The 16,136-nt window shown below is 39.6% G+C and overlaps 2 protein-coding genes across 2 annotated transcripts in view; one reads left to right on the top strand and one right to left on the bottom strand.

Annotated features, from left to right (window-relative positions):
• Positions 1 to 6,787: 6,787 nt before the first annotated feature.
• Positions 6,788 to 8,652, bottom strand: LOC127559505 (uncharacterized). Its single transcript, XM_051993341.1, has 2 exons — positions 8,205 to 8,652; positions 6,788 to 8,009 (listed from the first exon to the last, which is right to left on the bottom strand). Exon 2 carries the CDS (start codon positions 7,776 to 7,778, stop codon positions 6,822 to 6,824), a length of 957 nt encoding a protein of 318 aa, XP_051849301.1. The 5' UTR covers positions 7,779 to 8,009; positions 8,205 to 8,652; the 3' UTR covers positions 6,788 to 6,821.
• A 154-nt stretch (positions 8,653 to 8,806) lies between these two features.
• Positions 8,807 to 16,136, top strand: part of DUSP10 (dual specificity phosphatase 10) — a 43,688-nt gene continuing 36,358 nt past the window's right edge. The window contains exons 1-2 of the mRNA XM_051993340.1: positions 8,807 to 8,918; positions 11,171 to 12,021. Of these exons, the coding sequence (XP_051849300.1) occupies positions 11,214 to 12,021 (808 nt within the window). The 5' untranslated portion in view covers positions 8,807 to 8,918; positions 11,171 to 11,213. The remainder of the gene's footprint in view (positions 8,919 to 11,170; positions 12,022 to 16,136) is intronic.

The following is a 16,136-nucleotide window of genomic DNA, read 5'->3' as shown; positions in this document are numbered from 1 at the left end:
ACTGGATGCATGGTGACGCCCTCAACAATAATGTGGAAAATCAGAAGGAGAGAGTTTTGAAGGTAAAGAAACATTTTTGGACATGTTGACCTTGAGATATCTGTGGGATACCCAGTTCAAATATCTAAAAGGCAAATGGTGAAATTAGCCTGGAGCTTAGAAGAGAAACGAAAACTATATATTTAGATATGGGAATCATCTGCATAGAGCTGGTAATTGAGCAAGGGAGTTCATGAGATTTCTAAGGGAGATAATATAAAGGGAGAAGATGGCCCAGGATAGTGCTGTGGGGGATATCTATGGTTAGAAGGCATGATGTAGATGAAAATACTATTTTTAAAAGGCTGAGAAGAACCCCAGAGTTGAGGAAAGTTAGGAGTAGAATCATGAAAACTTAATGAGGAGAGAGTATCTAGAAGATAGTAAACTGCTATAGAAAGGTCAGGTAGGTTCAGAATTGAGAAAAGATCTTTAGAACTGTCAATAAAGAGATCTCATAATTTTGGAGAGAGATGTTTCAGTTGAAAGTGTGTTTAGAAGCTAGCCTGCAGAGGTTTAGAAGAAAGTGAAAAGACATGAAGTGATACCAAGTAGAAAAGATTTTGGTCATAAAAGGAGAGATTGATAGAGGATGTGGGATGACAGCTAGCGAGAGGCATTGATCAAGGGTTTAAGTAAAGAAGTTGACTCTAAAAGAAGAAGGATGGCTTTCATCAGAGACTGTAGTGAAGGATGAATTAGTGGAGGATGATGACTGAATGAGATGAGATGAGGAAAAAGGAATGGGGAGATCTGGTAAATGACTCAGGGAGGTAGAAGGTGAGATTCTCAGTGCTGAGAGGGCATCAAGGAGGGGGTGCTGTGGAACAATGAGGAGAGATGGGGAGGTTTGGAATATCCCCTGTAAAAATCATGATAGTAAATTAGGAAGGAAAGAATATAACATTTGCCTTGCTGTGGTGAGAACCCAGTTGAAATCAGAAAACAAGTCTGAAGTGGACTCAGCTCTCATGATTTTGTGATTTTCTTTGAACTCCATTCAGCATCACATCAGTCAGTCAGGCAATAAATATTTATTAATTGCCTATTATGTGTAAGGCACTGTGCTGAAGACTGGAAATACAAAGAAAAGCAAAAGGCAGTTCCTAATCTCAAGGATCCCACATTTTAATTTGGGGGGGTACAACATAAAAACAATTTAAGTACAAGCAGGAGTGAAGAAAGTGAATCATAGGATGGCACTTGTCAAGGTTTGATCAGGCATGAGACAAAGGGGAATGGGATTCAATAGTGGAAGGTAGTAAAGAATCGAATTGCTTCACCATAGGGTCAAGAGAGGAATTTTTCAAGGAGAAGAGTCTAGGAAAGAACAAAGAGGTAAAGGGAAGAAGTGACAGGATTAAAAAAAAAATAGGGTTAGAAATCGTAAGACTTAGGGAGAGATGGAATGATAAATTTGATTAGATAAATTTTGGAGTTCATAATCAAGGGAGTGGAACATTTGTGGATATCAAAGATAGCACCATCTTTGTGTTTAGCTAAGGTGGAGTAAAGGAATAGGTCATGGAAGTTGAGTAAATTGAAGAACTGGAAAATTCATTTATTTGGGAAAACATGAATCAATATGTTGAATTCCTTCCCCCTCCTTAAATCTTATCTTCCTCTCTTAGAATGTAATTTTAAAGGGTTGGGATCATCTGGTTTGCTTGTATTTGTATGCTGGCTGCTTAACTCAGTATTTAGAACTTGAGAAATATTTAGTAAATGTTTTTTTTAATTGTATTCATTCATTCAATTTCCTATATAATCAATAAATTAATCAAGTAAAGCTTTGCTTAATCATATACTGTGTTTAAGTACAGTGCTAAGCAGGGGGATATTGAGAAAGTAAGACATCATGCATATCAAAATATATTCAAAATCAATTAAAGTAAATACAAGATAAATTTAGGAGGAAAGATATTAGGAGGTCTGGGGACTAGGAAAGATTTCTCCAGAATATGACATTTGGGTTGTGTTCTTGAAGGAAACCAAGGATTCCAACAGGTGGAGGTGTGTGTATGAGGATGCTGGTTCTTGGAGTGAGGGAGTGGGGGAGGAGGGGAGGGAGTGTCTGGAGCATTCTTAGTGTGGGGCACAGCAATGCAAATCCACAGAGATGGAAAACAGAAAGCCTTGGGACAAAAAGAAAGATAAGTTAGTTAAGTCTGGCTAGATTGTATAATGTATGGAGAGGAATAACGTGGAATACAAGAAAGAAGATTGTCAAGTTCTGAATGCCAAAGACAGGAATTGACTTTGTGAGTAAATAGGGAATCAATGGAATTTATTAAAAGTGGGTGTGGGGTAGCACATAGTCAGATATACATTTGGTCAATGTGTAGAAGATAGATCGGAATGGGAAGAGACTTGAGTTAGGAAAACTAATCAAAAGGCTACTGCAATATTGCAAAAGAAAGGGGATGAAAGCTTGAATTAGAAATGGAGATGCAGAAATGAAACAGAGACAAATGGGATCAGCTTTTTTTAAGAATCAGAATTAAATGTGGTTTGAAGCATATATTTTCACTTAAGTTTTTTCTTTTAGTCTCTTTCTTCTTTCACAACATAACTAATATGGAAATGTTATAAATATATGTATTATCTATATCAAATTGCTATCTTTGACAGAGAGGGCATGAGGGAGAAAATTCAGAATTCAAATTTTTAGAAGAAATGAATGTTAATAGTGAATTATATTAAAATCTCTAAATTTTTATAATTTATATTTTTTTAGTTATCTAATAAATAGCAGATTATTACTTTAAAATGAATGTTAAAATTTGCTGTTTCATGTATTTGGAAGAAATAAAATACTATTTTAAAAAATACTCAGAATTCAAGTGTTATAAGACTAGAGAGGAAGGGATCTTTATCTAATCTACCTCACTACTAGTGTATTTTCTATTCCAGGTTTATCTTTCCTCCACTAAATTTATCTTGTATGTGTCAACCTACTAATACTTAAATGTATTTGCATACATAACCTTTCCCCATTCAAATGTAAGTTCCTTGAGGGCAGAAAATGTTTTTGCTTTTTCTTTGTATCACCAAAGCTTGGTATTGAACTGACTCTTGATGGAAACCAGTAACTCCAAAAGGTGAAGGGGAGGCATTTCAGACATGGAAAGTCATAATGACATTGTTTCCTGTACAAGAAACAGTGTATTAGTGTGGTTGAACTACGGAGTTCTTGAAGGGAAATCAATGAGACTGGATAGGTAGAAGAGACCATGTTGTGAAGAGCTTCAAATTCCAAACAGAGGAGTTTACATTTGATCTTAGAAGTAAATGATAGCAGACATTGGAGTTTACAGAGTTTGGTACACAGGTATGTGATACATAGCTTGTTTTAGAAAAATCTCTTTGGCCAATGATTTATTCATTGTCAGAGTTAGGAATAGAATCAGGTCTTTCTGATTCCAAGCCAGCACTCTATACATTATGCCATATTTTTTTTTATGCTTCATTTCATGAGAAAATGTCTTTATTTGACATTTGTTCAGTGGTTTCCTATTTATTTTCTGTTAGTTCATGCTTTTGTTATTATTCTTGGGCCATAAGCTCCTAGAAGGTAAGAATCCTGGCAACTTAAGTTGCTTTGTATGGTACTTAGCACAACAAAAAACACCTAGAAGCTTCACTGATTTTTAAAATGATGTTTATGAAGAACAAATGTGAGGAGTCGTGCCACCAAAAAACCCAAGTCAAATAGGATCCAGACTCTTCTGCCTTTTTTTTTTTTTAATTTAGAAGTAAAATTGAACATTAAGTTTTGCCAACTCAGTGAAGACTTTAATCCTTATTTATACCCAAGTCAGGTACATAGCCATTGGCTGGCTGCTACTAAAAATATAAACAGCCAGGACAGTATTTCAGATAGGATTTCCACATTTATGATTCAAAAACAGGGACAAAGTCACCTCTTGTATATCTGAAGCTTTGAAAATGGGAGTGACTTAATAAACCTCTCTTTGGAAAGAAATCTTCCTACTACACTTTATATTGAGTTCAAACTATCTACTCACAGTTTGATACATCAAACTATCACATTTGATAAATATTTGATATGTATACATGTACTTCTTCAGAATATCTAGTCAGATTTGACAAAGATAAATGTATATGCTCTCTTTCCCAACTATTAAATTGTGACCTGCAAGTAGTTGAGTAAGAAAAAATACTCATCTTATTAAATCTAAGTCTATTGTTTTTATGTATTTTATTTATTATTATATCTATATGTTATATTTTTATTTATTTATTAAATGCTTTTAAGGTATTGCAAAAATCTCTGGTTTGGACTGAATTAGGCTAATGTGGCTAATAGGAAAAAATCTGATGCAACTCTGCTGAGAGCTAATAGGCTGCAGCAGAAAGTGTTGTACCTAGAGTCAGGGACACCTAATTTCAAATTTGATCTCAGACACCTACGAACTGTGTGATCCTGGGTCAGTCAGTCAGTCAGACCTCTCTGCCTCTGTTTCCTCAACTACATGGTAGCACATATCTCCCAGGGTTCTTTTGAAAATTAAATGACATAATATTTGTGAAAGGCCTGGCATACATTAGGCACTTAATAAATCTTCATCTCTCTTCTTCCTTATAGGTCTCACATGAACTTTTCAATAGGGAATTTTACTTTGTCAAAGGAGTAGCATTTCTACCTTTTCTCTTTTTTTAGTCCCATAATAATTCTATAAGAACAACAAGAGACAGGACAAGTTCAATTATATCCATTTTAATTGTAAAAGTTAGGGAGGACTTTACACAAAGTTTTTTTTTTTTTTTTTTTTTTTTTTTTTTTAATACATAATCTTACTAAATCATCACTATAATTCTGTAAGGGAGAGAATGAAAACACTATCATCCCTACCTTACTGATGATGTAACAGACTCAGAGCAATATGGTAAAGTGGGAAGACTTTGAGCTAGAGGACTTGAATTCAAATCCTGCTTACTTACATATGACCTTAAACAATTTGTCTCACTGTTTATAACCTTAGAGAGATTAAAGTCAGTTGAAAAAACTTGGGAGTCCCAGCCTTGTCACTTATTAGCCTTGAAAGTGTAAACAAATCACATTTTACCTATTTGGGCCTCAGTTTTCTCACCTGAAAGGTGAAGAAGTTGGGTCACATGGCTACTTGTCCCCTTCTAGTCTCCTGACCCAAACTCAAGTCTTCCAGATCTGATATTTATTCTACTAACTTCATAGCTGCCTTCCCAAAGTGTTAAAGTAAAATAAATTCCAATGTATTTTAAGAGACCATGCCTTTTATAATACTACTTTGTTTTTAGATCTTTTATAATTTAAACAACACTGATCACATAAATTAATCCCATTCGATTCTTTGAAGTACCTAACATGACTGCAATTATACCTCAAAGTAGTTAATGCAAGAAAAAAAAAATGTTATCCCTGTATATTAAAAACAGGGAAACTGAGGCTTAATAGTGTGAAATGAAGTTCAAGGTCACTCAACTATATGTGGTACTACTGAAAGTGGAACCCAAGTTTCCAGGCTTTCACAATTGAGGAAACAGTTATTGATCTCAACTTTGAAAAGTACAAATAACATAAATTGTCAAAACCAAACTCCCCAAATCCTGGAAAGATTTATTTTACTCTTCCCTTCCCCACCCCCACTCCCCCTTCACTACTCCTTCCCATCTTTCTCTCTCTTTTTCCTCCTCCTCCTTGATTCAACAGTATATATAGCTATATTTGGAAGGAAGAGCAGTATAACAACAAACCTTGTCATCTAAACTGACAGATTTAAGGAGTAAAAAGTCCATAATATCCTGTGTTTAGATTTGCTCAGGATTCAACTTTTCTGGCCATGTCTTGGCAGCATTTTTCCAAAGGTACAGAGATCAGTTAATATACCATTCTGTGAATTAATGTTTATGTATGTATGTGTTGGTGGGGAGGAAGGAAGAGGAAAGTGGTACTCCACACATTCTTTTCATTCCTTCCCCAACTTATCCTTAATGGACCAGTTATTTGTTAAAAGAAAAAAAAAAACTATATGGAAAAGAATAATTTCCTCTGCAATTGCTTCTCTGGGCTTATCTCTCTTCAGGAAAGATAAAGGAGAAAGAGAGAGAGAGAGAGAGAGAGAGAGAGAGAGAGGAGAGAGAGAGAGAGAGAGAGAGAGAGAAGAGAAGAGAAGAGAAGAGAAGAGAAGAGAAGAGAAGAGAAGAGAAGAGAAGAGAAGAGAAGAGAAGAGAAGAGAAGAGAAGAGAAGAGAGAAGGGAAGGGAAGGGAAGGAAGGGAGGAGAGAGAGAAAGAAAGAGAGAAGAAAAAAGGAGAGAGAGAGAGAGAAGAAAAAAGAAAAGAAGAGAGGAGAGAGAGAAAGAAAGAGAAAAGAAAAGAAGAGAGAGAGAGAAAGAAAGAGAAAAGAAAAGAAGAGAGAAGAGAGAGAGAAAGAGAAAGAGAGAGAGAGAAGAGAGAGAGAGAGAGAGAGAGAGAGAGAGAGAGAGAGAGAGAAGAAAAAAGGAGAGAGAGAGAGAGAGAGAGAGAGAGAGAGAGAGAGAGAGAGAGAGAGAGAGAGAGAAACAGAGGGAGGGAGGGAGAGAGTAGAAAGGACAACCTTTAAGAGCATCTGTTTTCTGCAGCTGGCCAGCTGACTACAGTGCGATATCTTCTGCTATTAAGGTAGACACTTGGCAATTACGTATACAACTGCCACTAAGGAAGATTATTTGGCTTTGAGCCTTAACCATAACTCTACATACCAAACCATTCAAAGGATTCATAGTGTATTTCTCCACGCCAATTATTTTAGTTTTCCCGCCCCACTTCTCTTTGGTAGGATAAACATCCCATTTCTTGGGGTACTTTTATGCTGCTGAAACTTTTTGGAGCCTCCCCCCTTCCTTTCGGCCTTCTGGGCACCTTTCCCAACATCTTTCTGGCTTGGTTTAAAGAAAGTGTCTTCGGCCCACCTACATCCCTCAAAGTAAGAGTTGTCTGCAGATGATCTCATTTTCCCTGGAGACTCTCGGAATCTAGAAGTCATATGAATTGGGACGTAACACTCCGTTCCCCCGAGGATCTGTGGGCCAAATTCAGTTTTGTTAATTATATTTTGCCTCCTCTTCTTTCCCCCTCTGTTTCCATGCCGCTCGGGTTTTTCCTTTTTCCCTTCTCCAGGAGTCTTGCGGGTTGACTGGATAGTCTTAAAACAGAAGGGCCCCCCCTTGAAGTTACTGCACTGGGTAGGGAGGTAAGGAGGTACCGACGCACAGAACCGGCGGGTGCGTCTGCACGAATTCTCCGGATCTCTAAAGCTCAAGTTTCGAGATGGGGCCCTAGTGCTGGGAGGAGGGACTGATGGGCACCTGCACAGCCAAAGCTGTCGGGGTTCCTTTATTCTGCACTTTAGAAAACGGGGTGGCACCGATACGCTCGAGTCTGCTCCCGGAGCTTGTACCCAGCAACGCCTAGGGGAAACGACCCGGGTCCAAAGGCTGCAGTCGCCTACTCTCCCATCTTTGGACTTTTTTTTACCTGAAGGATGCCGCGTTCTGGACCTTGCCCAGCGCCGTGGCTCTACTTCCTCCAATGGTAACGGGGAAGGTGCAGGTGTGACCGGGGAACTAGCAGGCAATTCTTGGAGAACAGGCTGTTTGGTATTGGTGCCCTGAGACACTTTCTTTTTTCGTTCTTCGGGCGCCAGCTGCAGTTGTCGCCTCGATACGTGCACTGTGGGTAGTCTTGGGGGAAGAGGCATTAGGCAAAGCGGAGCGGGGCTCGGACTCTGGCCAACACAGGTTGCTGAGTGATGCTTAGGCTAAACTCTCAGGGATTGGACGAGTGGAAACTTCTCATCTTTTGCCAGACAGTCGGAGAGGGGGCTAGTGGAAGAAGCAGCGGACTTACTAGCTCCCCGATATCCTTTCCTCAAGAGAGACGGTGCCCAATCTGAAGTCTGTTTGCTTCTCCAGCGATCAGCTTCGAGATACTGAGGGGGGAGAGACGAAAAGAAAAGCCACTGCTGGGGCTTAGCTTCTAAGACTTGTTCGCGAATATAACCTGGGCTGAGGGGACAGACTAGGCTCACAGAGTTTTTAAATCCATCTCGAGCCTTGGAGATTGGCGTGAATCCCCCAGAATGGGCTAATAAACATCACAGTCTCGAATAAAACCGGTGACTTACAGTTTCCTTCAAATCCGGGAAAGCGAGTCTTCTCTTTTAAGTATTCAGAAAGTTACTTATTCGGGGACTTTTTTTTTTTCTTTTTTCTTTTCTTTTTTTCTTTTTTCTTTTTTCTTTTTTTTTTACCGTTTCTTTCAGATTAAAAAAAGAAAAAAGAAAAATTTAAACATATATTCGTAATGTCTCTGCTAGAGAAAAAGGCCTCTTCAAGTGGAAAGAGACATTTAGCCCAAGTGGAAAGTGCAGTCCATTGACAATTCAGTCCAAGAACGGGTTAACTGCATCCTACTGGTTCAGTTTACATGTAAATAGAGAGCAGCTGCTCCTCTCCAGCTCCGGCAGGCTCTTTTAAGTTTTTGATTGGCTGCCAATGACATCACCGCCCGTGTTATAACATAGAGGACCCGAAGCAGCGTCGGATGAACCCTCCTTAAAGAGACAGGGCCACGCCCTCGACTCCGCCCCCTATCGACACCCATTGGCTACGGGCTGCTATGAGGTGGCATTTGGGTTTCACCTAGAGTCTATTGGCTCAGTCACTCATCCGTCTGCGCTTGGCCCGCCTCCTACGAACCTTACATTTACAGTGTAGCAAAAGAGAAAGTAACTATGTTGCAGCTGGAGATCAATGAAGCTAAGTGAATGGGGGTTGGATGTACAAATCGATAGCTACAGTGAAGCGCCAAATGGTGGAGGGATACACTTATTTATGAAGTAAGTGGAAGTCGCCGCCTACACGCCTAGGAGGAGAGGAGGAGTGGAGGTGTGGGATAGAGATGTGTTTGTGTGTGTGCGATGCGAGACTCTCCTTTTTGGGGGGAAAACAAGGTAAGGCTGGAGGGCTGTGGGCTGGTGGCTACGCTACTCTGTGCGCCTCCACTCTATGCGGTCCACTGGGGCTTGCGAGAAGCAGCCCGAGGTTTGTTGGGGGCTTTGCGGCAGTTCTACGCGTCTGAGGCGCGCGGGTTCCTCTATGTGTGAGTGATTGGGAGGTGCAGGGACCGTAGTGATGTGGAGTAGAGGGGAAGGCGCTGTTGAAAGAAATCATCTCATCACTTCTTTTCTTTCTAGCCCCTTTCTGGCCGTGGCTGGAGTGGGGTGGGAGGAGGGAACTCTTCATTTATCTCTAGTACCTTTGGAGTGCTGGATCTCCTGGTTTCATGGAAAATATAAATACGACCCTCTGCTGCAGAGATGCAGATATCTTTGCTCTACTATGTGCGTGTGTGAGATGCCCCGTGCATCCACGCACTATATGTGAACGTAGGGAGTAGGATTGTGTGTGTGTGTGTGTGTGTGTGTGTGTGTATGTGTGTACACACTTATTCCCTCTGGAAGGGAAGTCTATGGATGCCTGGACAAATCCTGGCAGGTAATGGAATACTTTTATGCTTCCTGAAGACATGAAACAGTTCTATTTCATTCTCAAATAGTACTCATTTTTCAAATGTACCATAGGAGAGTAGGGGGAGTGTGAATCCTTTACTGACATCTAAAGGTGGGTAAGGGAAATCTTAATTAAAGTCTGTATAAGATATGGTCTGTGGTGTCTGTATGTGTGTGTGTATGGACACATATCTATATCTACAAAGATATAGATAGACACAGGCATTGATTTGGCACTGTGACATTTCGTTTTTCTTTGTGAGAATTCTGATAATTGTATATAAAATGACATTTCTCCACTGTAAACAGGTTTTAAAGTTCGTTTTGGTGAGCCCTTGCTATCTGGGGTTCTGTTCCGTGGTTGCTCCCTAATAAAGGGAGGGTGAGAGAAGCAGGCTGTCTGGGTTGTACAGGGTTGATGTTCCATCATACAGGAAGGACCCTGAGCTTTCACAGACACACAATTTGTGTGTCTTCAAAGCAGAGCCAATTTTACTAACGCATAACTATTTTTAAAAAAAAAAATTTCAAAATAAGGAAATCTTTTTAGATCTTTAGATGATTTAAAGTTCAAAAATATGAATAGATGGTGATAGGATATAATGTTTACTACTGGGGCTTGCTACATTCTGGTCTACTGCTGAGCTTACAGAGAGGCATCTGCTTTGTGTATGGGGGTTGGGGGTAGAGGACACCAGGCAGAAAAGAAGAGAAGGAACCAAGGAGGCTGGTTGGGAACAGGGGAACTAGGGATTGATGGCTCCATTAGGGTTAGGATTTCCAGGCCTGACTTTGAGGCGTTGTTTTAGTGCCACACTTGTCTAGTGGTGATGAAAAGTAGAGAATTCACATTAGTGTTCAGACAAGTAATAGAAAGTAATATTACTGTATTATACTTTTTTTTAGGGTAGGTAGTACACATGACAATTTGGGATGTATTGAATATTCATGTTAGTAACAGGACTTCTCTTAAGAGGCTTTCTTTCATTTTGACTTGACTAAAGTTGACAATCCTATTCGGATCTACCTAGCAGTGTATTTCTGCGATCTGTGCCAGTGAGTTTGATCATGTTTTCTTTTCCTTTGCAGTAAGCAAAGGAAATAAGAGCCTTCAGTAATAGACAGCTATATTTCTCAAACAGTTCAAGTTTACTTCTGCCTCCCAGAGGAGGGCAGGGATTAAATAACCCTATGAGATTCCATGTAGCTCTCTGATTTGGTGATTCTTGGTGCTTTAAAAATTCTTACTCTTAGACTCATTTTTTTTTTAACTTAAGTTTTGATATCCTAAATCCTAAAAGACAAAATTTACTTCTATTTGCATGGGTTATATACTTGCCCTTAAGTGTGGGGTATCAGAGTAAACTTGGGCCAATTTGGTTTGCATCCTCTTTGCATACATGTGAAGGAGATGGATTCTTTGGAACTTGCATGGTTAAAGACATTTAGGGTGACTCTGCCCAGAAGGGATATAATGGCAAGTCCCCTTCCTCAGACTGAGACATAACATGCAACAGCCTGCATTTGTGATCTCTTTTGTATCATGTGACTTTTCTTTTTCTTTCCCCCCTTCTTTACAGATTATCTTGAGTTCTTCTAGAATCGCCAGTTTTCAGCCTCCTCATGCCTCCATCTCCTTTAGACGACAGGGTACTAGTGGCACTCTCTAGGCCAGTCCGACCTCAGGATCTCAACCTTTGTTTAGACTCTAGCTACCTTGAATCTGCCTCTTCTCTCAGTGATAACCACGTAGCCGTGATCGCCACCACCGTCGTGACTCTCAAGGCTACGAATCTGACGTATATGCCCTCATCCACCTGCTCTGCCCGCTCCCTGAATTGTGGATGCAGCAGTGCCAGCTGCTGCACTGTGGCAACTTACGACAAGGACAATCAGGCCCCGACCCAAGCCATCGCTGCCGGCACTTCGACCAACATAGGCACCTCTACTGTCTGTCCTGCCAACCAGATGGTCAACAACAATGAAAATCTTGGCTCTTTAAGTCCGTCGGGTGGAGTGAGCAGCCCCATGTTGGGTACCCCCAAGCCACTAGCCAGCATCAAAATAATCTACCCCAACGACTTGGCAAAGAAGATGACCAAATGTAGCAAAAGTCACCAACAGAGCCAGGGTCCTGTCATCATTGACTGCAGACCATTCATGGAATACAATAAGAGCCACATCCAAGGGGCTGTCCATATTAACTGTTCTGATAAAATCAGCAGGAGGAGATTACAGCAAGGCAAGATCACAGTCTTGGACTTGATCTCCTGTAGGGAAGGCAAGGACTCTTTCAAGAGGATCTTTTCCAAAGAAATCATAGTTTATGATGAGAATACCAATGAACCCAGCCGGGTGATGCCTTCCCAACCACTTCATATAGTCCTAGAGTCACTGAAGAGAGAAGGCAAAGAGCCTCTGGTTTTGAAAGGTACTTGATCTTTTCCCTACCTCTCACCCTTAACCCATTCCTTTGGGATTCTTCTGTGTTTTTCCTTTTGTTTTGTTTATTTTTTTCTTTTTGGATTTAACACCAGTTCTATCCCTCTTCACAAAAGCCCAGTACTCCCAAACTTTTCTATCTTTTTACCTTCCTTCCTCCAAGAGTACTAAATTGAAATCCAGGGGCCTTGAGTTCTGGTCCCACCTCTGCAACTGGCTACTTGTGTGATTCAAAGAGGGGAGGTGCTTAGTCTCTCTCCAGGCTCCTGTTCCTATATCTCCAAAACTGATAAAATAATGATTACCCTGTTTGCTTTGTTAAAGGTGGTTGTGAGGATAAAAATGGACAAATGTATGTGAGAGCACTTGTAAACTAGGAAATGAAATCCTGATGTAAGGTGCAGGGAGTGGTGGTGGTGGTATTATGAGATTTTTCATATTATTTCTTACCTGTCATTGGAGCTGAAGCAAGAGGGAATTAACAACAACAGCAACAACAAAAAACAATGTCAAGTTTTGAAATATATTTCTCGCTGAAGGATGGCTCTCTCCCCCAAACCTCCCCACTTCACAATGTTTTATCTGCTTTGGAGAGAATGGTTTAAGCATAAGGCAGCTTTTTAGCTTTTCTCTACATGTCATTGTGGTCTGGAAAATCCCTTTTACAAATATTTTCTTAAAATATACCCATATCTTTACTAAAGCTTTGAAGGGATAAGTCCTTTTATAATAACATGGTTCTGTCTCATCTTAGTTCTTTCCTAGATGTGAAAAAGTGGGTTGTCTTTCCATAGCACTCTTAGCTCATCAGTATTGGAAAGGCAAGCAGCTTAAGAGGACTAGAGTTGTTTACAGTCTGGACACTATGTTCCCCACACGGATTATTCCAGTATCCCATCACACCTTGCTTTAGATGACTTTGAGGGACAGCTCTAGTCTTCTTATTGCCCCTAAGACTGTCAAATATCCTCCCAACTGCTTTTGTTACCAAGTCAGCACTTGGATGATGCTTAAATTAAGTTTAATCTCCTCTTTATCATTCTATGTCCTTGTTGCAATCTGTACCATTCTTCTTTCACCTTGCCCACAGAGGAAAAGATGTATGTTCTTGTGCCACTTCAGTTGTATATTGATAGACTTTAGAAATCTGACCTATAACTAGCCTCTAGAAATAGGTTGACCAAAGATGGTGACTCTATTCATTGGGTAATCTGCTTATACAAATTACCAGCACTCATTTTGCTAGAGCAAATTGGGTCTTTTTTGCATGTCTAGTTGTATGTAGTTTCTCATTTAATATTCTAGTCAATTTTTGCTTCTACCCTCATATAACATCTATTAACTGGGGAAATAAAGTTCATTTTTTTTTCCCCACTATTCCCCTCCTCACTCCACCTCAATGCCTAATTTACTCTCATTGCATGTAGTCACCTGAGAAGTCTGATTCTTCTTAGATCTCATAGGCTATATAATAGGAAATATGGAAGAGATATTTTTCATAATAATGCTGTAAGACTAAAATGGTTTCTTCTCTAGCTGTCATGAACTATAAATCTCTTCATTTTTTTAGTTTATCTTATGACATGTTTTATATATACATATATGTGTATTTGCATGTGTATATAGACATGTGTATATATGCATATAGATAGACATACATAGATATAGATACATAAATTTATGTATGGATAAAAGAATAGAGGAAAAAAGAAGAAGAAAATAGTTTCTTCAAATGCTTCCTCTGTAACTTTGTGGTCTCTTGGGAAGGGAAGAGAAGGGGAAACAACAGAACCATCATTTACCTAATGATCTTCTCTTTTTTTTCTTCTATAGGCTAGCCTCTTAAACATGTCTGTTTGGGGATTCTTATCCAAGGAAGGGAATAAATGAAATAAATTCTGATTAACCCCTGGAACTGAATCACGGTGATAATTAGGAAGAGTTGTAGCAACAGTCCTCTGGATTACAGTGAGCTGTGGTTGGCTATGGATGTGGATTATAAATCATGGGGCAATGAGTCCGCCTAGTGCAGGCCAGAGCGTACCCCCTATGTCTTATTGTCCGTCTATGCTTCTGAGACTCTGGGCAGCCTGGCCTTGTTCCTCAGTGATGAGATAGTGAGATTTCCTCAGTGGGGCGGGACCCATTGCTGACTTCACCACTGGGCGCCCTGGTTGGGTCCTGCTGAGGGCCAGACATTTTCAGGTTGGCGAGAAGCAGGGAAGGTCCGGCTAAGAAGACGCTCAGCGGTAGAGGTTGGCTTATATGTGGTTTTTTCTTTAGATATCCTATAGACTTGGGTTAAATCTATAACACAATGGGGGAAGGGATATTAGGAGCATTTTGTCTTACTTTTTGAGACAGAACATAAGGAAGATTATTTCTTTCGTGGACCTGATCTGAAATTGGGTTTATAATAAGACTGTGATCAAGGGAAATAATTCATGTTCAGAATATTTACAGTTCTTTGGGGGAATATGGAATGCATAAGAAATGGATTTCCTTAAGTATACTTGACACCTAGGAGAAGGTGGAAATTTTTAAGATTCAACAACTTTACCATGAGGTTTTCCTAAAGTATCTTTGCTTGGGTCAAGTAAGTTGATTTGCCATTGCTGTTCTGCAGGGTTTGGATTTAGGAAAGCCAGCTCTTTAATGGTCTAGAATTTTATTTTGTAGAGTAGTAGCGGTGCCATTTTGAAGTTAGTAATTTTTCTTTTCTTTTCTTCTTCTTTTTTTGGCAGAGTAGCTTGAGGGTGGAGTTGAGGTCAAAAAGTTAAGCATGGGGAGGGAGTTAGATGGGTTAAAATATACCATACGGTAGAATCTCTAAATCTTCTTTCATTTATTTTGAGAGATTTCTTTTGCTCCATGTAATCCAGTTTAATTTATGGCTGGCCCATCTGATCCTCAGTTTTATGTTTGTAAACACTGGTTGCTACCCTCACTGTCCAAGTTTTATGTCCCCCTGTTTCAGCGCCATGTTCTCCATTTTTGGCACTGCCTGTCAAGTGAGAAGCTACTCTGTTACCATTTTAGTAAGGCAGTGTCAGGTTAGGAAGAAAGTGATCAGCGATGGTGGAGCCCATAGGATTAGGTTACTGTTCTAATTTACAATCCCATCCGTTAGTGACCTATGTCTGAAACTGTGTCTGATAATCATCATCTTCAGAAAGGCAAATGGCATCAGATGTGAACTCCTTTGTACCTGGAGAGAATGATCAAACATGGTCAAAATGATAAAGCAAATGTGTGTGTGTGTGTATGTGTGTGTATAATATATATATATCTACCCACACATATTTTTATATGTGTATTTACAGACACATACATATATGTATATAGAAAGAGAAAGAGAGAGACAGAGATAAGATTGCTTATTCAGCCCTTGTGAAAGCAGGAGATTTCTAATATAGTTTAACTGGATCCTGGTGAAGGCAGGAGAACCTTGAGAAAGCAGATCAGGGTTTCTGTTAGCTGTTACTGTGAATCTCCAAGGGTTAAATAAAGGTTAAAAGTCCACTTTTTTGTTTTTGACAATAGATTTACAGTAACAATTTTAACATCTGCCAATGTGAGGAATAAAAAGAGATCCCTTCATTTTCCTTTAAAGAAAAAGAAAAGTCTGTCTGAAGAGTGGGAGCAGAGAGTTTACTCATATTGCTTAAAAAAATCTTTTTAAACTGAGGGATCCCCATTGTGTAAAAGAAAGAAAGATTTGTCAACTTATCAGGCATTTTAGAGAAATCCTTACAGATTTAAAGAAGAATTTAAAGAGGACTTGGAGCAATTTTTAAAAAATGCTTCTTTGGAATCTTCTCTTTCAATGTCTATATTTCACAGCTCCCTTATTCCTCCTTGTACTCTCTCAAACTGGGAATTGATTTCTCTGCTGTCTGACAACCCTGTCAAGGGACTGATGCATTTATTTGACTATAGAGATACAAAGAGAAAGATGGGGAGAGAGGTATGAAAGAAAGGTCAGGAAGCATGAAGAAGTTCTATGACAGAGAGTCAAAACCTCCTTTTAGAAAATCTTCCATGATTCTGAGATAGAAGTTACATATGATAAGTATTTCTACAGTAAAAACAGGTACTGAAAGA

Source organism: Antechinus flavipes, chromosome 4 (assembly GCF_016432865.1).
Source record: "Antechinus flavipes isolate AdamAnt ecotype Samford, QLD, Australia chromosome 4, AdamAnt_v2, whole genome shotgun sequence".
Lineage (NCBI taxonomy): Eukaryota > Metazoa > Chordata > Mammalia > Dasyuromorphia > Dasyuridae > Antechinus > Antechinus flavipes.
This window is presented reverse-complemented; position numbering and strand designations above follow the sequence as displayed.